This window comes from Lynx canadensis, chromosome B2, assembly GCF_007474595.2.
Source record: "Lynx canadensis isolate LIC74 chromosome B2, mLynCan4.pri.v2, whole genome shotgun sequence".
Lineage (NCBI taxonomy): Eukaryota > Metazoa > Chordata > Mammalia > Carnivora > Felidae > Lynx > Lynx canadensis.
This window is the reverse complement of record NC_044307.1, coordinates 13324227-13346715: the sequence shown is the minus strand read 5'-3', so window position 1 is coordinate 13346715 and position 22489 is coordinate 13324227. Positions and strand designations below refer to the sequence as shown.

The 22489-nt window shown below is 46.6% G+C and overlaps 1 protein-coding gene across 1 annotated transcript in view; it reads right to left on the bottom strand.

Moving 5' to 3' along the window:
• Nucleotides 1-22489, bottom strand: part of DTNBP1 (dystrobrevin binding protein 1) — a 132202-nt gene that overhangs the window by 2875 nt on the left and 106838 nt on the right. Inside the window, exon 8 of the mRNA XM_030314810.2 lies at nt 7185-7340. Coding sequence (XP_030170670.1) covers nt 7185-7340 — 156 coding nt within the window. The remainder of the gene's footprint in view (nt 1-7184; nt 7341-22489) is intronic.

Below are 22489 nucleotides of genomic sequence, written 5' to 3'. Positions count from 1 at the left end.
ACATCACCTGCAGTGAAGCTGGGGAACGTCAGAGAGAGGGCACGAGAGGGAAAAGAAGGAAATAATTAGATTGACAGCTTCTCGACAACAATATAAGACAATGGAATAAGTTCAAAGAGGTGAGATAAATGCCATTTCTAAAATTATGTAACATTAAATGGCATTTAAGATCGAGCATCAGCTATGAGCGCAGACAGCTCGTCACCACAAACCTACTCTCGCCACAGGCACAGAGTCCAGGAGGTCGGGCCCAGGATGCAGGAGGTGGGTGACTCGGGAGCTCGGGGGGGGGGGGGGGGGGGGGGGGGGGGGGGGGCCCGAGAGCCATCGCGGTGTTAAGACCCCATTCCGGCAGCGGAAGGGGAGGAGCTGACCGTCTTAGGCACAACCTCGTTCAAGGCCAGCGCTAAAATAAGAAAGCATGTAGTTTCTGTTCTTCGCAGGGGGAAGCTTGCTGTAGTTGAGGTGACTCCTCGAAGTAGAGGCATGAAAGCCACGTGGTGTGGACTCAGGTGGGGTGCAGGCCCGGGGCCACTGCCACGCAGAGTCACGGCGCTGCTTCACGCTCGATACTGCGAGGGGTACCAGCGGGGCGGCGTCCCGAAGCTTCTCCAGGCTGACTGGTCAGGGGACACTGCCACTGGTCAGTTGTGGGCCCCGTGGGGGCTTGTGTGCGGCTGCCGGGCCACCTGAAGTCAGGCAAGCGGCAGGTTTTCTGTTCTGGCCACGGCCTGTCAGCAGGGCCTTTCTGGCGGTTGGCCTTGCTCTGACTGCAGTTTTGAAAGGGACACAGGCTCCCTTTCGTTTCTGTCTGTCCCATCCTTTGGAAAAGGGCAGGAGTAGGATTTAAAACCGAAGAGAACGCAAAACCGGATTAAAAAAAGGCATGGGAACAGTACCAAGAAAGGTAGTAATGAAGCCGTGTGTCAGTAATCACAGTAAATGTAGATGAGTCGGATTTTCCATTTAACAGATTAGAAGACTGAATTAAAGTGATAAAAATCTCGCTATGTCTAGTTTATTGGAGACACTCCCAAAACATAAGGACATTAAATTAAAAGAAACAAACAAAAGCTTAAGTAGTTACATAATTAACTTAAAGAAGAAAGCTGACCTAGCAACATTTTTTTAAAGTTTATTTGAGAGAGAAAGAGGGCAAGCAGGGGGAGGGAGAGAGACAGAATCCTAAGCAGGCTCCACACTGTCAGGCAGATAAACACAGGCCTTGATCTCACCAACTTGAGAGATCGTGACCTAAGCCAAAATCGAGTCGGACACTTAACCGAGCCAGCCAGGTGCCCCTGACATAGCAATATTGATAGGAAACAAAAATATTGAAATAAAGAGTAGTACTTAGTGATTTAATAAAGTTTCAGTTTGCCTGGAGGACAATTCAAAATTTGTGTGACATATAATTTGTGGTGATGTTTAAAGAATGGCAGAGTGACAAGGAAGATCTAACCGATCCATAATCCTGGGAAGAACGGTTTAATACACCTCTTTGATAATAATTAAACCATACAATTCAATAATAGGGAATGCTTAAACAGCCCAACTTATGATCTTGGTGGAACGGGTACACACAGAACCCTATCATTTAGAATCTTACCCTCAAATGCACAGAAAACATGTAGGAAACACTCTAAGTCTTGAATTAAAAAAAAAATCAAAAACCCACTCTCCAACAACCACAATGAAGTTTATGAGAAATCAGGAACAAAAGGTAACTAGAAACAACTTCACGCATTATTTAAAAACACTTCTAAACAGGTCACAAGTCAAATAAGAAATTGTAATGGAAAATCTAAAAAACCCAGGAAGAAACTTACTTGTCAGAACTTGTAGAATTCTGTTAAAAAGTGGTGAACGTTACCCTTGTAAAAAGTTCATAGCTTTGAATGCCTTATTCAGACAAGAATGCTGAAAACCAAGCCCAGTCAAATTAGACCAAAACCAAGGGAAAAAACCAAAAAACAAAACCGCCACCGAAGATGCCCAGCACTAAGGAAGAGAAACTAATGAGCTATACGATAGCAACAACAAAGCTAAAAGTTGGGTCTTTAAGAAAACACTTAAAGATGACTGTTCTGTATAAGACTCATCATGAAGGATGAACAGCACAAATTAGTGATCCGAGAGGGGTGGAAAAGCAAACTTCAACCCAAATACCACAAAGGCTGAGAATGACACTATGGACGTTATGCTAACACATTTGAGAACTACAGATCAACCGGACAGATTCCATGGAAAACTTGTTAAAATTGACAAGAAATAGGAAACCTTTGTACCTAGTGGAGAAAAACAGGTGGCAACTCTTCCCACAGAGAAATTACTCGGCCCCCGCAGTGCCTGAGGCTGCTTCTACCCAGCGCTTGGGAAATCAGGAAGGAGGGCTTGCCTACTGCACGTGTGGACGTCCAGCACCACTAAGAGGCTGGTGCTCCCTCGGCACAGAAGCGACACAACCGCAAACAAGGCCTGGACGGGTTTTCATAGAGCTTGCAAATCTGACTGTAACATTTATACAGAAGTACAAAGAGCCAAGACTGGCCAAGGCAATTCTCAAGAAAGAATGCATAAACGTGTTTCGGGGTGTGTAAGAATCGCTCCAGCACACCACACAGCAAGACTTGCTGTAAGACAAGGTTTCTCGGCCAAGGCACCCACACTCTGGACCAGAGCATTCTTTGTTGTAGGGCTGTCCTGTATATTGGCAGGTGCCCAACAGCATCCCTGCATCTAGCGGATAGATGCAAACAGCACAGCCCTGCCCCAAGCACAGCAGGCAAAACTCTGGGGACTCTGCCAAATGTCCCGAGGGGACAAAACCGCCCCCAGTTGAGAGCCACTGCTTAGTGAAGAATGAAGATACTAGAGTTTGGGCTCCAGGCTAGACAAACAGAAGAAAGAGACAGAGAAGAGAGCCCAGAAAAGACTCACCGGGTACTACAGTGGAGACACCCAGAAACAGTGGGGAAAGAGTGCTGGGGTGGAGGCAAAGTTACTGAATTTGGGTCCTTACCTCCCCATACACAGAAAAACGAACTGGTGGTGGACTGAACAGCCAACTATAAAATGGGAAACACTGAAACTTTAAGAATAAAACACAGTAGAATGTTCTTAGAACTTGGAGTTACAGCCAAGCTCTACTTGTGTGCTTATACTTGGAGGGAAGGATTTCCTGAACAAGACACAAAAGGACAAACCATTAGCAATAAAATGGGTAGAGCCGATCACGTTGAAATAAACACATTTAGCAAAGGCCTCTCTAGAATCCATAAGCCACGGACTGAGTGAAGGTGACTGCCTCAGATGACAATCCGTAAAGGCCAATACCACGAGCATCAGACCCCATAAGGGGGGGGGAGGGGGCGTCTGGGTGGCTCAGTCAGTTAAGCATCCGACTTCAGCTCGGGTCATGATCTCACAGTCCGTGGGTTTGAGCCCTACATCGGGCTCTGTGCTGACAGCTCAGAGCCTGGAGCCTGCTTCGGATTCTGTGTCTCCCTCTCTCTCTCTGCCCTCCCCCGCTCATGCTGTGTCTCAAACATAAATAAAAACATTAAAAAAAATTAAAGAAAAAAAAAGACCCCATAAAGGAAGACAACCAGGAGGAAAATGGACAATCAAGGATATGCAAATTAAAAACAAGAGGTCATTTCATACTCACAGATTGGCAAAAATTTAAATATCAGGCACTACCCAGTGTTGACAAAGATAAGTGATGGCACATATACACACTGCTAGGGCACCGTAAACCAACGGGGGACTTGGGCAGGTAATCGGACAGAATCTAGTGAAATTACAGATAAGCACGTCAAATGACTCCGTTAATTACTGTCCCAGTGATACACCCTCAAGAAGCGGTTCTCAAAGTGTCCAACTGCCTCAAGAGTTCCTTTACCTGGGAACTTGTTAGAAATGTGAACTCTCAGACCCCACCACAAACCTACTAGATTGGAAACCCTGGGGTGGGACCAGTCTCCATGTGAACAGCCCCCCTGGTGACTGAGGCTTGCTCAAGTTTGAGGCCCAAAGAAACTCTCATCACATGTACGAAGACATAAGAGAACGTCCTCCACAGTGAGGTTTGGTTTTGTTTATTTTTTAGAGGGGAGGAGAGAGAGAATTTCAAGCAGGCTCAATGCTCAGCATGGAGCCCAACACGGGGCTTGATCCCACACCTTAGGATCACGATCTGAGCCGAAATCAGGAGGTGGACACTAAACAGACCGAGCCACCCCAAATTTCAAACACTCATGGGGAGACAATCACACAAAGTTAAAACCATAAGCTGGCAATTGTGTTTTGAGACACTACTGCATTCTGGATTGTATCTTGGGGGACGCTATACGAATTTTAGTTTAGTGCGGTTTTATCTACTAATTCCATCTCTTCTAACTTTGTTAATTTTACCACTAGCCCAGACATCACGTCCCTCTCTGTCCTGGGCACTGGGTCCACGGGGGGACTTCTGAGGCCTGAGTAAGAGTGTCTCGCGGCACAGGGCGCAGCCCCCGGCTCCAGAAGATTCGACTTTGCCGAACTGCCAGTTCAGCAGGGACCCACGGGAGCCTGAGATCTAACTGTGGGCACACACACGTACGGAACAGCGTGTCTCCCAGGTGATCTGTCAAGACACCCCAGCACCCAGCAACAAAGAAAACAGGAGTCATGTCGGGTGGAAGACAGAACCCGGGTCAGGGTCGTACCAGGTTACACGTGCCCTGATGGCACTAGGACTGCTGGGCGCGTGGCGGGTGCCAGGTCCCCTCTGCTGCCTGGCGAGCTGGCGTGGCCTCGTGCCTCCTCAAGTGCCTGATGCTCCCAGCTCCGTGGGTTCTCCAGCCTCACCCTGATCCAAGGAGTCACGCGTGTCCCTTTACCCTTTACTCTGATAATTTGCTGGGTAAAACTTTCCACTCCTTTGTCTTAATTAAAAAATGATGCTTTGGAAAGTGAGAAAAATTCACTGCTATTTCTGATGTAGTGGAATGAGTCCAAAATACCACATTCACTATGGAGATTTTTTACTTTGACGGATTCTCCTACATTAAACATCCCCGCGTTCATCCCTGGAGATGAACAGTCTGTAAGAAGGGGACGTGGGACTTGCCAGGCCGGAAGTCTAAGGGATGGCTCTGAACAGCCTCGCCGAGAGATGCCTATTTGTTATCTGAATGTTTTTCCAGCTCCAGCTGAAGCAGAAAGCTAAAAAGCCCAAATCTCCAATTTTCTTCTTCAGTGCTTTCAAAATCACACATATTGGCAACATGTGCCTGACTCCCGTTTTTTTTTTTACCTTAAAAAAAAGGAGCCTAAGACTTCTTGGAAACTTGAAGAATGTTATTTTTTAAGTGTCCCAAACTGTGAGAATTCAATTCCTTAATACTTCATTGATGTCTGTCCAACAAGAGTTGGCCAGGCACCCCACCGCGCCAGCTGGAGGGTCCCCGTGTGCCGGGCTCTCGGTCACCGCAAGGAGGCACTTCGAACCTCCCTGCGCCGGGTTCACCTCCGTGTGTGCTCCCACGTCTCCCCACGAGCGCGGGCCTACCTAAGAGGCACTTCCACTTGGCCTTTCTTCCTCTGGGCCTGAAGACGTGCCGCGTGCTCGCAGATGCTCCGGAAACATCCAGGGAACCAAGCTGGACGTGCAGGGTTAACTCAGCACTGATAGTCTCTGACTGTTCCCTTCGCTGGCCGACCTCCTCCCACCTCCTGGGTGCAGCGGCTCCTTGTCCTCAGATCTGCAGTGTGTTTCCCAGGAGGTGCGTGGCTGGTACGGCCTCAATGTCTGTGTCCCCCAAACTCGTATGTGGAAGTCCTGACCCCCAGTGTCATCGCAGTGTCTGGGGGTGGGGCCCCTGGGAGGCTAACAGGTGGAGATGGGGTGGGGAGGGCGGGGCCCCCGACACACCAGAGAGGGTCTCACGGCCGTGCAGGGTACAGTGACCTCACCCCTGCCCGTGACGAGACGCGAATCCCTGCAGCGAACGGGCTACTCCCTCCATAAGCGGCACCAAACCCTGCAGGCCACGAATAGCACGCGTATTCTGAGGCAATCTGTCCGGCTTTTCTAGACGCAGACAGACTGTAGAGGAGGGCAAACAAAAGGGACACAGCCAGCTCTGTGGAGACCGGATGTCCTCCTTCAAATCTGACCCGCCCTGAGGAAAGAAGCCTTATCCACACGGCGCATCCTGTGGTGCTCTCCCAGGCGTGTCGCCATGCTACTTTTGATGTGTTTCGCCTCCATTATTTTCCTTCCTCGGTTTTTATTTCCTTAACCTCTCTCCTGGGGGCGGACACCGGATTCAAAGACAGGGAAGGAACAGAGTGAGAGGAACAGAGAGGAGCTGGGGGGTGTGGTGAGGGGCAGGGTATCGGAACAAAGACCGGGGCCAGGCTGGCCAGGGGAGAGAATGGAGGACACAGGGCTGGGGAGTGGAGGGGCTCAGGGGTACGGAGGGGCAGGTGAGCAGAGGGGCCCTGGACGGTTGCCCGCGTGCCGTGCAACCAAGCTGCTCGTGCTCCTTCTAGAGGCTGGATGAGGGACCCCGTACCGGGCTTCGCCCCTGCTCAGTCTGTTCTTGGGAACTCTTGGAGACGCGAATACTTATGAATCTGGATGTTGATCTCAGAACCGTGTATAAAGAATCTGTTCAACTAAGGGTCTGGTTAAATGTTGACTGCGTACATCCTGACGACGCAGACGCAGCTTTGAAAATATACCCTTTTAAAGAACTGTTAATAACACAGGGGGAAAGATCCCTGTACGGTATTTAGATAGACACAAAGCCAGATGTGTGTATGGTTTGAGACCAGTTACGTACAGACTCACACACACACACGAAAGAACCACCCTAAAATAGTGACAGAGATTTTACTGCGCTGTAGAATTATGGGTGATGCTTCTTCGGTTTTTACCTTTTTAAAAAAAACAAAAACAGCCTGCTCCATGTTTTCTAAGTGTCTCCAACTGAAGCCTAGACCTACAGGAAGAGGTAGAGACAAGGGCGAGACGGGTACCGCATGGCAGAGCCACTTTGAGTTTTGGGGACTAACGCCAGAACAGACTTCCGGGGCCTGTGCCCCACACCCCACCCGGGGGGCGCGGCGAGACACGGTCTCCGGGCTCCCGGGGAGGGTCCCCGCCGCCAGCGGCCCTCTGCCCAACTTGCCTCGCCTCTCTGCTATCTGCAGGTAGCCCGTGGACAGGTACTGTTCCATGTCCTGCTGGAACGCCTCCTCAAAAAACTTCTGCCGCTCCTTCAGCTTCGTCTGCTGGGTGTGCTCCATTTCCAGGACCTTCTGGGTGTGCTCTGCATCGAGTTCAGCTACGGAAACAGAACACTCGGGGTCAGGGGCTGAAGAGGGACGCAGGCAGGAAATGGGAGTAAGTACGCACTCACCTCCACCCTCCAAGCTGAGAGGGTCGCGTCTGCTTGTCAAACCCCGGCTGGTGCCCCGACTGCCATGCAGGTGCCCCCCCGCCCCGCCCACCCTCCACGGCACTTCTTCCCCTGACCTGGCGGGCCAGCCCCCCGGCCCCCCATGCCTCTCCCTGCGCCACGACCTCCCACCACGTGTCCACTGTCTGCGGGTCAGCGGTTCATCAGCCAAGACCAGCCTCTTGGCTAACACTTCACCTGACTCCAGCGGACCCCGCTATCCCGCCCTGGGGCACCCCCCGCGACCAGACTGGTGACGCTGACTCGTACATTACATGCAGTATAGGGGGCCAAGACTCGGACTTCCTGGCGGACAGCGACGCCTCATCACCCGGCTCGGAGCCGGGCACGGCAGGCGTTCAATAAGTGGAAGGGCAAGGATGCAGCCGTCGTGCTAGATCAGAAGAGCGAGGTCCCGGCTCTGCTGTTCACTAACGGGCAACCTGGCTGAGTCAGTCAACCTTCCTGAGCCTCACATCACCCGGCTGAATCTGGGATAGAGATACTAACCCAATCCTGACGTGCGCCTTCAGTGAAATAACGTAGAAAGAACTTTCTGATTATTAGTGTGAGCAGCGACCCTTCAAGTTCGGGCCGAGTCAGCAATACCAGGCCATCACCCTGAGCCTCGTCATGCCAGGAAGAGCCCCCAATTTACCATCCCGTGACCACTTTCCTAGCGCTCTAACCTTCCTCAATGAGCGCATGGGGAACGCAAAAATGAAATCTGGGTCAGGCATTTACCATTTTTCACCTCGTTCACGGGCCCAGGGTTATTTTCACATTTGCTCTGAACTCCGGAGTCCTCTGTACCTCCCACGGGGGGCAGAGTTCTCAGGCGGCCTCCGAGATGCCCTGCTCCTGGTGCACACACCCTGCACGACGCCCTCCTCGACTATCAGCAGGACTGGCTTTCCTGCCATGAGCAGGCTATGCCCCGGGGCAGAGCTGACTTTAAGAGAGAGGGGTCACCCGGGCAAGCCTGACCTGATCGGGCTCTTAAAGGCACCTGCGTGCACTTTCCCTGGACAGAGAGACGTGAAGTGTGAGAGAGGGACGTGACACAAGGAACATTCTCCCGTGCTGGCTCTGAGGATGCGGGACCCACACGGCGAGGAACGCAGGTGGCGGCCAGACACGGAGAGCAGCTCCCGGCTGAAAGCAGGGGCCTTAACTACAGCTGCGGGGAGCTGGAACCCCGCCAACCACCTGCATGAACTCGGACGGGGGCTCTTCTCCCGAGTCCCAGAAAGGAACGTGGCCTGGTCGACACCCTGACGTTGGCCCGCGAGGCACGGGCCTTGACTTCTGCCCTATAGGCGGCGGGTAAGCTCCTACCTTTGCGCCGTTTTACACACTAAGTGTGCGCTGGCCTCTCGCGCAGCAGTACGGAGACCCTCCAGACAAGCCGCCTTGGCTCCAGCCCCTGCCCAAGTGCGACTGGCCCAAAAATCAAACGATGACTCCTTGGGTTCGTTCCCCTAAACAAGCGTCTCGCAGCGCCTACCTCGTGCAGACACTATGCTAGGCTGAGCGTGGCAGAACAGAACGTTTCAGCTACCTTACTGTCGTGCAAGAAACGTGGGGCCTGAAACGCCGAAGATAATTTCACTGCAGACGTTATTCCCCACCGTTTACCTCTGGGGAGTGTCACATCTTTGGGGCGTCAGAACTCATTTAACTCAATAAAAAAAGATCCGATTAAAACACGGACAGAGAATCTGAGCAAACGTTTTTCCAAAGAAGACCGACAAATGACCAACGGGTGCGTCATCACTCATCACCAGGAAAATGCAAATCGAAACCACAACGAGACATCACCTCACACCTGTCGGAACGGTCACCACTGAGAAGACACGAGACGACAGGTGTCGGCGATGACATGGAGAAAGGGGAACCCTCGTGCACCGCTGGTGGGAATGCAAGCTGGTGCAGCCAACTGTGGACAACGGCGTGGAGGCTCCCGAAAAAATTAAAACTGGAGCCACCCTAAGATCCAGGGCTCTCACTTATTGGGTATGTATCCAGACAAAACGCAACCGCGTATCAAAAAGGTATCTGCACACAGCATTAGTCACCAGAGCTAACACCTCAGTGTCAACACACGCGTGGGGGTGGGGCGTGCGTGTGTACCGACACATACAATGGGATACTACTCATTCCTAAGGAAGAAGGAAATCCTGCCGTTTGTGACAACAGGGACAGGCCTTGACGGCGTTAAGCTAAGGGAGACACGCCAGACAGAGAAAGACAAATACTGTCCCCTACCACTTAGGTGTGGAATCTGAAAAAGCCAAACTCCTAGAACAGAGAGTAGAATGGTTATCGGAGCTGGGGGTCGGGGGACAAGGAGAGGGGGAATGGGGGTCAAAGGGTACAAACTTGTAGTTGGAGGAGACCTAACGTAAAACATGGTGCTTAGAGTCAACAGTACTATATTACGTTCTTCAAAGCGGCCAAGAAACTAGATCCTAAATGTTCTCACCACAAGAAAGAAACGGTAACTTCGTGAGGTGATGGGGGTGTCCGCTAATGCTACAGTGGTCATCATACTTGCACCAAATCAACATGTACCCCTTAAACTTACACAATGTTGTATGTCAATTACGCAGCACTAAAACATCCTTGGGGTGTTACCAAGTGATTTTTAACAACAAGAGATACACAGAACTCAGAGTGAACGGTGGTCTATGAGGCCCAGCGTAGGCATTCCCCTACCCGTCCCCCACCAATGCCCACCACCACATTTCACACGTGCTGAGAACAACATAATCTCGTATGCGTGACAGACCTTAAAAACTCGATGATGGAGGATATTTTTAATCCCAAGTCAGTTGCAGTCTCCAGTACTTAGAATATTCTGGGCATTCGTCTTGTATTTTAACCTACATACACGCAAGGAAGACACACGCACGTTAACCGGCCGCCACCAACAGAAAGTGAATCTTCCCGACTCCACGACGACAGGTGCTGTACCGACGGTGTTCATTCTGTTCCCACTATTATAATCACTGTGCATTCTCTGTATTTCTGTGTTGCCCTAACTTCCCCCATCTCCTAGGTTTGTCTACAGGGAGGCGGTCTGGAAAGAGCACAGGTTTTGGAAGCCGTCGGGGCACAGGTCCCAGCCCCTTCCGCAGCCGCTCTGGCACCAATCACATCACATCCCTTTTAGCCTACTTCTCATCTCAGGCGTGGCTCTGGAAGGAAGGCAGCCCTGTGTGAGCCCCTTCGGAGGCCCACAAGGTCCCTTACCTGTACCTGTCTCTGTTTTTCTGCTCAGAGTATTCTCCGAGTCTCGGGGAACGTCAAGCCACATAGCCCAGAAGTTCTGGGGAATTAAGACCGCTCTCGGCCAACAGGTGACAGATGTCAGTATATCAGTGTTCTGGTGTCCCTTCCTTCGGACGGGCATTTCTAGGAGGCCTTCTGAACGCTTCTCAGAGATCCTGCTGGAAGCAGAGCCCCGGGGCTATAGCATCAACTTTAATAACACATCCCTGTCTTGGCCGTTCCTCCTGTGTTTCCTCTCTGCTTCCTCACTCCTCCTCTCCAGGATCACCTCCTGTACAAACTACCTACAGCAAAATCCTCTCAGGCTCTGCTTCCAAACAAACCTGCGCTAGGATATCCAGCACTAGCTGGGACTTAACCTCTCTGAGCATCAACTTCCTCCTGTGTACAAGGAAGGTACAAAGACCTATTCCGTAAGGCTGCTGGCAGGATTAAATAAGGTAGCAGATGTGAATCACCAGGCACCAGCACTGACCAAGAGCTGACGGTTCCTACCAGCAGTTATTTAAAACAGTGGACTCTTGGGGGCACCAGGGTGACTCAGTTAAGTGTCCAACTTTGGCTTAGGTCATGATCTCTCACCCCGTGAGTTCGAGCCCCGTGGCGTTGGGCTCTGTGCTGACAGCTCGGAGCCCAGAGCCTACTTTGGATTCTGTGTCTCCCTCTCTCCCTGCCCCTCCCCTGCTCGTGCTCTCTCTCTCTCTCAAAAATAAACATGAAAAAAATTTTTTTAAACAATGGACTCTTGAAAACAATGGACACGAGGAGAAGGAAACACGAAACACTACACAAACTCGGACGAGTGCGACACTGAGAATTACCCCAGCTCTCTCAGCCTCACTCAGACACTCCAGAATTAGTCACCTCTCAGTGCCCTTCATAAATCTGCAAGGAATTCAGTGCACTCCTGAGAGGGGAAGAGGGGACCCAAGAGGAGCCTCTTCATTTGTTCACTTCAGCTGTCAGCCTCTCTGCTCAAATGCCTCCTGACTGCCAAGTGCATGGGAGACGGTCAGCCTAAAACAGACCAAGTATGCTTCAAACACTTCAAACCAAGTCCAATTAATCTTTTAAAAAAGTAATTCCAGAATAAGCAGCTCAGAAACAGAGATCAGTGTAGAAATCATCAAAGGGGTTTTCATTAAAGAATACCTTGTTCCAACAGAATTGAGATTTTCCACACAGTTGTGTGCAGCTTGAAAACGTCGTTCTTCTCGAGACTTCTACCTCAGAAGTTCCATTCTCTCCTGTGTCTGAATTAGAAGCCCCAGAGTTTTTCACCTTGGGTTTTCTACCGTGGAATGCAATCTCATCACTTCTTAACCCTCACAAAAGCGGGGGGTAGATTTGGGAACAAAGAAAATCACTGTTTTCAGTTTTAAAACATGTTACTCAGTAGTTATCTGAAATAGCTCCGACTGCCCTATGGGCTTGGGCTTGGCTTCAGAGCCACTGTGGTATCTCAGGGCCGAGGGCCACACAAGAATCACCGAGCAGCAGCATGGTCACAACAGCCACGCTCACGGCCACGGTGAAAAAGCACATGGCAGATTTAGTTAAAAACAGCAATGCTGGGGGTGACTGGGTCGGTGTAGGCTCAGGTCACGATCTCACGGCTTGTGAGTTCGAGCCCCACGTCGGGCTCTGTGCTGACAGTGTGGAGCCTGCTTGGGAGTCTCTCTCCCTCTTTCTCTGCCCCTCCCCTGCTTGCTCTCTCTCCAAATAAAGAAATAAAAAGCTTAAACAAACAAAAATAGCCATGCTGCTCAGCAGCGCGGAAGCTGCACCCCCAGCCCTGGGCCCACTGAGTGGGGGGGGTCCTCGTGGTGCAGTTCAACCTGCGCTCGGGCCGGCTCTCACCAAGAAACAACCACATCTGGGGCTGGTACAACGGGGGAAGGCCATCTGAAGGGGTCCTTCAGCACCCGAGGTTTAACAGCATCCGAATTTTGAATGACTACAGAAAAATGTACATTATAGAACATCTTCTACAAGGAAAAATGCCTCCTCGTTCATATTTAAGATGTCATTTATTGTACTGGGAAAAGCAAGCAAATACAAAGATTTAAGGAGCTTCAACATAGAACCTTAAGGTTAAAAAGAAAAAAAAAAACCCACAAAAAAGCAGCACTAGCTTTCCTGCCAGAAGGCAAGAATTATCTTTTCTCTCCATAACCAGCCTGGTCTGCGCCCCCCACAGCCGTGCCCGTTTCCTGTGGTTCCAGCCTCCAGGCTGGCTGCCACGACCACCTCCAAACGGAGGATTCCTCAAAACAACAAATCCCGTTACCAGTGAAGATGGTATGATCAATTCTCCATTACACGTTTTAATGGGACGTGAGAGTGGCAACAGGGTATAGGAAACATGTATTTAAAAAAGCCCATCAAGCTCATTTCAGGAACAATTTCAAACCAGCACACGGCTATGCCTCTCGCGGAGCCGGGGAGCCCTAAAGTGAGGTGTGAATGGCTGAGAAAGGCCCCCCGAAAGTGCTGAGAGAAAAGCGGACATGAGGAAAACCGGGATAAACCTTTCCAGTAGAGTTGGTGGTAACAACCTCTCGAATCCGAAAATGTCAAAAGAGAAACAGTGAAATTTCGTACGTAGGAGAGTTAAGAAAAACTCTGGTAGCCTCTAACATTAAAATAGCGAGAACGTTTTTCATTCAAGGTAACTACCCAAGAATAAGAACAGATTTAAAATCTGGAAGATATTTACAATGCGGATGTTTTTATATTGCTAGAGAAAGAATTCTGGGATAGTAAAGCACATGTGACAGGGTCCAGTCAGACCTTGTGAAATCTCTGTATATTTCTAAACACAAACAGGTACACAAATGCCTTTCCGGATCAGTTTTGATAAAAACTGCAGACAGTCAAGCCACATGACCACTAAAAGACCCCGTGAAATTCCATCTGTGTGATGGAATTTACCCACTGGGACGAATTTTTTTGATGCTTCTAATTATTTGCATTTATTCAACTGATCTTTTTGGATGTGTGAACAATGCATGTACACTGTGGAAAAATTTTAGTAATAAAAAAATTACAAATAATGTGAAAATTCCCCCTTAAGGCACCATGAACAGGTGACCTCAGCTAGCAATTTGTGCACTCTGATCAGATCTTTTGTCCTCTTAGGTTAAACTATATGAAATTGCAACAGCCAATCCTTTTTTTTTTTTTTTTTTTGGAACCACTAAAATAGCTGTTGTTGAACTTTTTACTTTGAAATAGCCATAGGGATGCCCGGCTGGCTCAGTCAGAAGAGCATGGGACTCTTGATCTCGGGGTCGTGAGTTCAAGCCCCACATTGGGTGTAGAGATTACTTAAATAAAACTTTTTTTAAAAATTGCAATAATCATAGGTTCACAGGACAGTGTTGAGAAAGGTACAGGGCACAGGGCAGCTGCCACGGCTCCCCCAAGGCTAATACCTTAAACAGTTAACAGTGTAACGTCAAAACCAAGTAAATGACATTGGTACAACCCCCAGAGCTTTATTCAGATTTCATTAGTCACTCACTCGAGTGTGTGAGCGTGTGTGTATGGGGAGCTCTATGCAGCCTTATCCGTGTACAGTCTTGTGTAACACACCACAAGATCCTCAGCTGTACCGACCCTGCAAGGCCCCCTCAGGTTATCCTTGTATAACCACACCCTCCTCCCTGCCTCCCCAATCAGTGATCTCCAAACCTATGAATTCTGTTATCGAACAAAGGTTTCAGAATGGGATCATGCAGTACACATCCCTCTGAGATTGGCTTTTTTCACTCAGCATAGTTTTCTGGAGGTTCATCCACGCTGGTGCATGTATGGGTAATTTGTTCCTTTTTATTGCTGAGTAGAGTTTCGTGGTGTGGACATACCACAGTGAAACCGTTCACTCCTGGGAGGACAGTTGGGTTGTTTCCAAGTTTGACTATTATGAACAAAGATGCTATGAGCATTTGTGTACCAGTTCTGGGGTGAAAGTAGGTCATTTCTGAGATCAATGCCCAAGAATGCAATGGCTGCATCATATGGTACACGCATTTTCTTTAGTTTCGAAAGGAACCGCCAAACTCTCTTCCCAAGTGGCTGTCCCCATTTTCTAGGTCCACCGTCAGTAAATCACAGACCACATCCCTCCACATCCTTGTCGGCATCAGTGACACCTTCCAGCTGGAATACAGCCAGTCTGTCCGTTCCTCCTCCCTCCCCCCCCAACCCCCCGCCAGAGTGCGTCCATCAGAAACAACTGTGGGCTTATTTTCAACAACTGCTATTTTTCTAAAGGTACTTTTAGTTCCTTGAGGCATTTCCCTGCCCACCCCCACCCCCGCTTTAGTTTTCTTTACATTTGGATTTAATAAATTATATTTAATTTCGGAAAAATCTGTTTTGGAAACTCAGGATTTAGATGAGAACAAAACATGTAAGATTTCTTTCCAGTGTTAAAACTCACTTATTCTTTATTTTTACTAGTTAGCAGTATGGCTTCATTTCTAACTTAAATTGGTTTTCAGAATGAGGCATCTACACAACCATTTTTAAAGTCTCCCAACCGCCTTATAAAATGAATACAAATGGTCTTAGATTGGAGCACAAACAGACCTTTCCTTAATGTTGTCCTAGAATTGGGGTTTTTATAACATGCCTTTTAAAATATCCACTTCTGGGCCCCACATTTCTACAGTTTTTAATAGTTTTTGGTCTAGCCTTCATCAACAATTAGTTTCCGAGACTGATTTATAAGTACTGCAAACCATGCATTATTTCTGGGACTCTTGTAAAGCAGCACAGAGCCCTTAGTCCTTAGCACTGGTTATTATTATTATTTTTTTAATTTTCCCGCGCATGGTAAAGTTAACCAATTTTTTAAAGAAAGCTAAATGACTTAACTTTCCTCACCCTCCAACACACACACAAATGCACGCGCGCGCGCACACACACACACACACACACACCCCTTACACACATTTATCTAGAACGAAATGCTACTTCTTTCTTTTACATGCAACTAAGAGAAGGTGTTCCTTACCTAGAACACAGTAGTTGGCAGGTTCGGCAAACAGAGTAAAAGAACTCTTTCGGACAACGAAGAACTCATGGCCACTCCTAGCGAGATCTCACAATGTCCAGTCATTCGGGGCAGCTCCTGAACAGCTGTTTCCTAAACCCATGTCACAGGAAACAAACACTATTCTAGTATCTAAACTTCTGGAACATTTTAAAACTTCTATCAACTGCCCTGAAGGAAATGACCAGTATCTAGAGTATTAGCAAAATGGACAGCTTAGAAACTCCATATGCATGAGGTTTGCTGAAACAGTGAGACAGAAATGCTCAGCTGTTGGCTGTCTCTGTGGGAGGGGTGAGGCAGCTCCAAAGACCTCTGTGTGGCTGGGAGACTCTGGGCCTCCCCGCTCACCCCTCCAGGCCTGGGACCCTCCCCCACCAGTTAGTGCGGGGGAGGAGGCCAGGCTTGGATGGCATCCATAAGGAGCTCACCTCCAGTCCTTAAGTACCACAGTTCTATTTTTACTTGCTTTCAATTGGAGCAGGAAGAGGTCATCCTAAATCCTGTGTGCTTTGTGGTGAAATTATAGGAAAACCATATTAGCGGTAGGAATTTGGAACCTCTTCCGTTAGACAGTGACATTTCAAGAAAATTAGCTCCAACTATTAAGAAAACCCTGACAGTATTTTTGCTTTCGTCTTCCTGGCCTTTTTATTGCTTAAAGAACGATTTGAACCGAGAGGCTTAAGGATTAATGGATAAGTGAGAAGTTCCGCCTGTGGCTAGAGGCTTCGTGAGTTATTAACCTGTTCGAACTCCATGGGCTCAAGGTGGGAGGCTGACAGGACAGCCTGGTGGCCTGAAATGAGTCCGGGCAGCACCAAGACCACTGTGCCTCCTGCAGGGACCAACACACAACTAAATGGGGGGGGGGCGGTGGATCACAGTTCCAAGCAATGGCTCCACACCACCTGCATGTGCTATCACTCTGCGATATGTGGATGAAACATACCTTTTACAGAAACAGTACATAAAAATGATAAAATATCAAGCCTGTATCATAATATACTATTCTTTGGATGATTTCCAATTTTTTTTCTTGGAAGACTGAAAAAAAAAAAAAAAAAAAAAAAACCCTCCCGGCTAAAAGCTCTGTGTTGTAAATATTTAGACAATAGCCTAATTTCCTAGCATTTTTAAGTCAAATCCGATACTTTCCTGAATTTTACTTAGGGTATTAACCTACTTAATAATAATTATTGGGGCAGAGGATGGGTAGATCTTTAGAGGAATCCTTTCAAACTCCAAAGGTATTTTTTGGTTACTACATGAAAAACTTTTTTAACATTTTTTTTTTTTTTTTGAGAGACAGAGACAGAGCACGAGTGGGAAAGGGGCAGAGAGAAAGGGAGACACAGAATCCGAAGCAGGCTCCAGGCTCTGAGCTGTCAGCACCAAGCCTGATGCGGGGCTTGAACTCATAAACCGTGAGGTCATGACCTGAGCCCAAGTCAGAAGCTTAACCGACTGAGCCACGCAGGCGCCCCAAAAAAACTTTATAAAAGGTATAAGCCAACTGCTTGTGTCTAAATGTGAAAGTCAACTACTATAGAGTTCATTCTAATGAGTTATAGAGATAGTAGGCCAGGGTCTCTAGACATTTAGTGGCATCAAAGTCACCTGGAGGGCTGGACACAGAGACTGTTGGGCCCTCTGCCCAGAGTTTCTGACTCAGTAATTGGTGGGGCACAGAATTTGCATTTCTAACCAATTCCCAGATGGTGCTGATGCCGCAGGTCCACGGACCAGCCTTCTGAGACCCACTGCTCTAGGTGAACTGTATCTGTGCATCCACTGCATTCAAATTTTTTACTTGGTACAAATATTTTTATAATGGGTAAGAATAAATAGAAGATGGGGAAGCTGGCACAATTCATGGAAACGACAGAAACGTCCTCTCCTTGATGCTCTCCAAAACATCTGGAGTATCCTCTAAAAAGGACAATCTTCAGCAGCAACCAAAATGTAGAATCAGAAACAAGCATAGTCATTTTTACCAGTGACAGACAAGTGTCTTCAGGACAGAAGTCCCTCTGTAGCAGCTCAATCTGATTTTGTGGAATCCTATTTTGTGGAATCCTTTACCCATCCCTGCTCAATGGCTTAGTGGCTCCATACAATAGGTAACAAAACCACTGTGGTCAGATCACTTCTGTGCCCTGAACCCCAGACCTAACCCAGAGTGGGTTCTCATCCTTCTCCATTTCCAGAGACAACAGAAACAACCTGGAGACGTTTTCCCACCATCTCCAATTATACATCCATGTGAACAATATAAAATCATATTTGTATTTGAAACTAACAGACAAAACTCTGCCAAATAAAAATTGGGAAGAACAAGTACACATATCCAAAGTGAGATATGATATAGGGTATGCCAAGAGATTCGGGACAGATGTAAAAATATGTGACTGGTGATGGGGTTCAAGAGGTTGCCCCAAAATATGGCACCTTGGCATACTGAATACTTTAAGCAGAAGGAGTCTGAGAAAATGGCAGAAGCAGGACGTGCACTCTGACCTTCCCTGTCTCTCTCCCCTGAAGTAGGTCACAGATGCCTTCCCCAGACCTAAAGGAAAGGAGCATTCTTACCTCCAAGACAAAAGGACACCGAGAAGAATCCAAACACAAAGACCTTATGAGCAGGGCAAACATCTAAAAGATCTGCTCTTCTGATTGTTCTGTGAATCGACCTCCTCCCATTTCTAGCCCCAGGTCCCTACCCGGTTCCTTAGCTAAGGATGGCATATGCAGGGTAACAGCCTGACTTGCTTTGGGGGTCTCATATTTTCATGGAGCTCCGTCGGTGCAAAGTTAAATTTGTTTTTCTCCTGTTAATCTGTCTAGACAAACCAAAGAACCTAGTGGGTGCAAGGAAAAATTTTCCACCCCTACATTTGGTGACCATGAAGGGACCAATTTCACTGGCTGCAACCTGCTCGCTCCAGGGCTCCTTGCAGCAGAGAGATTCTGGGACCTCTGACAAGTATAGCAAAATTCTTACCACATCAGCCTCCTGAATTTCTGCTTACAGGGGCTGGAATCTCCCTACAAGGGAGCGTCCTCCCCCTGCCCCCTCCCCCCACCGCCTTTCCTAAATTTAGAGTAGAAGAAAACAGTTGTGGAACTGGACCCTTGGGTACAGCAACTCTAGTAAAGATTCATTATAAGTACTCTTGGTTTTTATCAATCCTTTTCTTCCCAGAGATGGTCACTCTTTGTCTCTAGCCGTTGTCACAAGGAGGAAAACCAGAGGCCAAAATGCAGGCAGAGGCTCTAGAAGCCTGCTGTTCTAGCTGGCCTCACAGACTGGTGAGTTACCATTTCTCACCAGACTGGCATCTGTTTTGACAAATACTGCAGTGGGTTAGTGTGCGGATGACGTAAAGGCTGTTGCTAAGGAACATCTTAGAAGCCAAAGCTGCACAATTGGTGGGCACGGGTAGAACACTATTAGAGTGCTGACCACCTAACTCAATAACTCCTGTGACAGAATAAGTTGGGCACAAAAAAAATCTTTTTTTCACACTTGGTCATTCATCAACTTTAAGAAAATTTCTGTGCAATGAGGTACACTGTAAAATACCACACAATCCCCAACCCAGTGGTACATCTCTTTTACGAATTTGTATTGGCTCTGAGACCCAAGGCTTAAATAAAGCTCTTAACATGCATATAAGAAAACCCGGATGAGGTTTTCATCTAGAACTGTTCTATGTCTTGAGCGCTTGGCTCTATGACCAACCAGCGAGAATATTCACTCAGGTCTCCGCCAACCAGAGATGCATGCACCGGTGTGGTACAGCCAAATAGCAGCTGATAAGCAGGTTCTCCTTGTGTGTCTTGTAAGTTCTAAGAAGAATTTGTCATAAGGCGTCCTGGTCCATAAAGGGCCTTTGTTGTCTCAACAGTCATGGTCATTAACTTGGCTGGCAGAAATGTGGGCGGCACCCCATCTGTGGCTAGATCTTTCTTAAGCTAACTCTTTGGCTATTGGGTGTCTTTTGTGGTTCCATACAAATTTTAGGATTATCTGTCGTACTTCTATGGAAAATGCCACTGGTATTTCATAAGGATTACACTGAATCTACAGATTGCTTTGGGTAGTATGAATATTTTAACAATACTAATTCTTCCAATCCATGAATATGGTATACTTCTCCATCTATTTGTGCTATCTTCAATTTCTTTCATTGGTGTCTTATAGTTTTCAGAGTACAGGTTTTTCACCTTGGTTACATTTATTCCTAGGTATTTTATTCTTTTTGATGCAGTTGCAAATGGGATTGTTTTCTTAATTCCTCTGACAGTTCAAGCATAGAAATGCAACAGATTTATGTATAATAATTTTGTATGCTACAACTTTACTGAATTCATTTATTCCAATGGTTTTTTTATGGAGTATTTAGAGTTTTCTATATATACTGTCATGTCATCTGCAAATAGTGACAATTGTATTATATTTCCAATTTGGAGGCCTTTTTTTCTTTTCTAATTGCTGTGGCTAGGACTTCCTGTACTGTGTTGAATAAAAGTGGCAAAAATGGGCATCTTTATCTTGTTCCTGATATTAGAATAAAAACTCAGTTTTTCACCATTGAACATAAGGTTAGCTGTACATTTTTCAGATATGGCCTTTATTATGTTAAGGTACATTCCTTCATACCAACTTGAGTTTTTTCCACAAATGGATGTCAAATTTTGTCAATTGCTTTTTCTCCATCTATTCAAACGCATGATTTTTATCCTTTTTGATGATGTGGGGTGTCAGATTGGTTGATTTGTAGTTATTGAACTATCCTTGCATCCCTGGAATAAATCCCACTTGATCATGGTGCATGATCTTTTTAATGTACTCATGAATTTGGTTTGTTAATATTTTGTTGAGGATTTCTGCATCTATGTTCACCAAGGAGACTGGTTTGTAATTTTCTTTTTTGTGGTATTTTTGGTTTCAGTATTGGGGTAATGCTGGCCTTGTAGAATGAATTTGGAAGCACTCCTTCCTCTTAAAAATTTTGGAATAGTTTGGGGCGCCTGGGTGGCGCAGTCGGTTAAGCGTCCGACTTCAGCCAGGTCACGATCTCGCGGTCCGTGAGTTCGAGCCCCGCGTCAGGCTCTGGGCTGATGGCTCAGAGCCTGGAGCCTGTTTCTGATTCTGTGTCTCCCTCTCTCTCTGCCCCTCCCCCATTCATGCTCTGTCTCTCTCTGTCCCAAAAATAAATAAATGTTGAAAAAAAAAAAATTTAAAAAAAATTTTGGAATAGTTTGAGGACAGGTATTAACTCTTCTTTAAAAGTTTGGTAGAATTTGCCTGTGAAGCTAACTAATCCTGGACTTTTGTTTGTTGGGATTGTTTTGATTATTGATTCAATTTCATTGCTGGTAACCAATCTCTTCAAATTTTCTATCTCTTCCTGACTCAGTTTTGGAAGACCGCAAGTTTCCAGAAATTTATTTTTTTCTGGTTGCATTATCTGTTGGTTTATAACTGATTGTAGTAGTCTCTTATAATCTCTTGTATTTATGTGATATCCATTGTAACTTCTCTTTCACTTCTGATTTTATGTATTAGATGGTCTCTTTTTTCTTGATGTGTCTAGCTAAAGGTTTGTTGACCTTATCTTTTTAAAGAGTCAACTATTAGTTGCACTGATCTTTTTTATTATTAATTTTGGTATCTATTTATTTCTTCTCTGATCTTATTATACCTTTTCTTCTATTAACTTTGGGCTTTGACCTTCTTTTTCTAGTTCCTTCAGATGTAAGGTTAGATTGAGATTTTTCTTGTTTCCTGAGGTAGGTCTCTATCACTATAAACTGCCCTATTAGAACTGCCTTTGATGGATTCAACAGATTTTGATTTCCTCTTTGATCTCCTTGTTGACCCAATGGGTTGTTTAATAGCATGTTGTTTAGCCTCTACATGTTTGTGGGTCTTGTTTTGTTTTTTGGTTTTGTGTGTATGTATGTATGTATGTTATCTCTACATCCAACATGGGGCACAAACTTATGACCCTGAAATCAAGGGTCAGATGCTCCAATAACTGAGCCAGCCAAGCGCCCCTACATGTTTGTGTTTTTTCCAGTTCTCTTCTTGTAAGTGATTTCTACATTCATACCATTGTGGTCAGAAAAGATGCCTGATATGATCTCAATTTTCTTAAATTTACCAAGACTTGTTTTGTGGCCTCCTATGTGGTCTATCCTGGAAAATGTTCCGTGCACATTTGAAAAGAATGTGTAATCTATTGGTTTTGGATGAAATGCTCTCTATGAATCTATTAAGTTCATCTGGTTTAGTGTATCACTTAAGGCCAATGTTTCCTTATTGGTTTTCTATACCCATTGATAAGTAGGGTGTTAAAATCCCCTACAATTATTATATTACTATCAATTTCTCCCACTATGTTAATATTTGCTTTATGTATTTAGGTGCCCCTATGTTGTATGCATAGATATTTACAAGTGGTATATCTTCTTGTTGGATTTATTCTTCTATCATCATGTAATGCTCCTCTGTCTCATTATAGTCTTTGTTTTAAAGTCTATTTGGTCTGACATGAGTATTGCTACTCTAGCTTTTCTTTTCTTTTCCATCTGCATGAAATACCTTTTTCCATCTCTTCTTTTTCAGCCTCTATGTATCTACACCTGAGGCGAGTCTCTTGTAGACAAC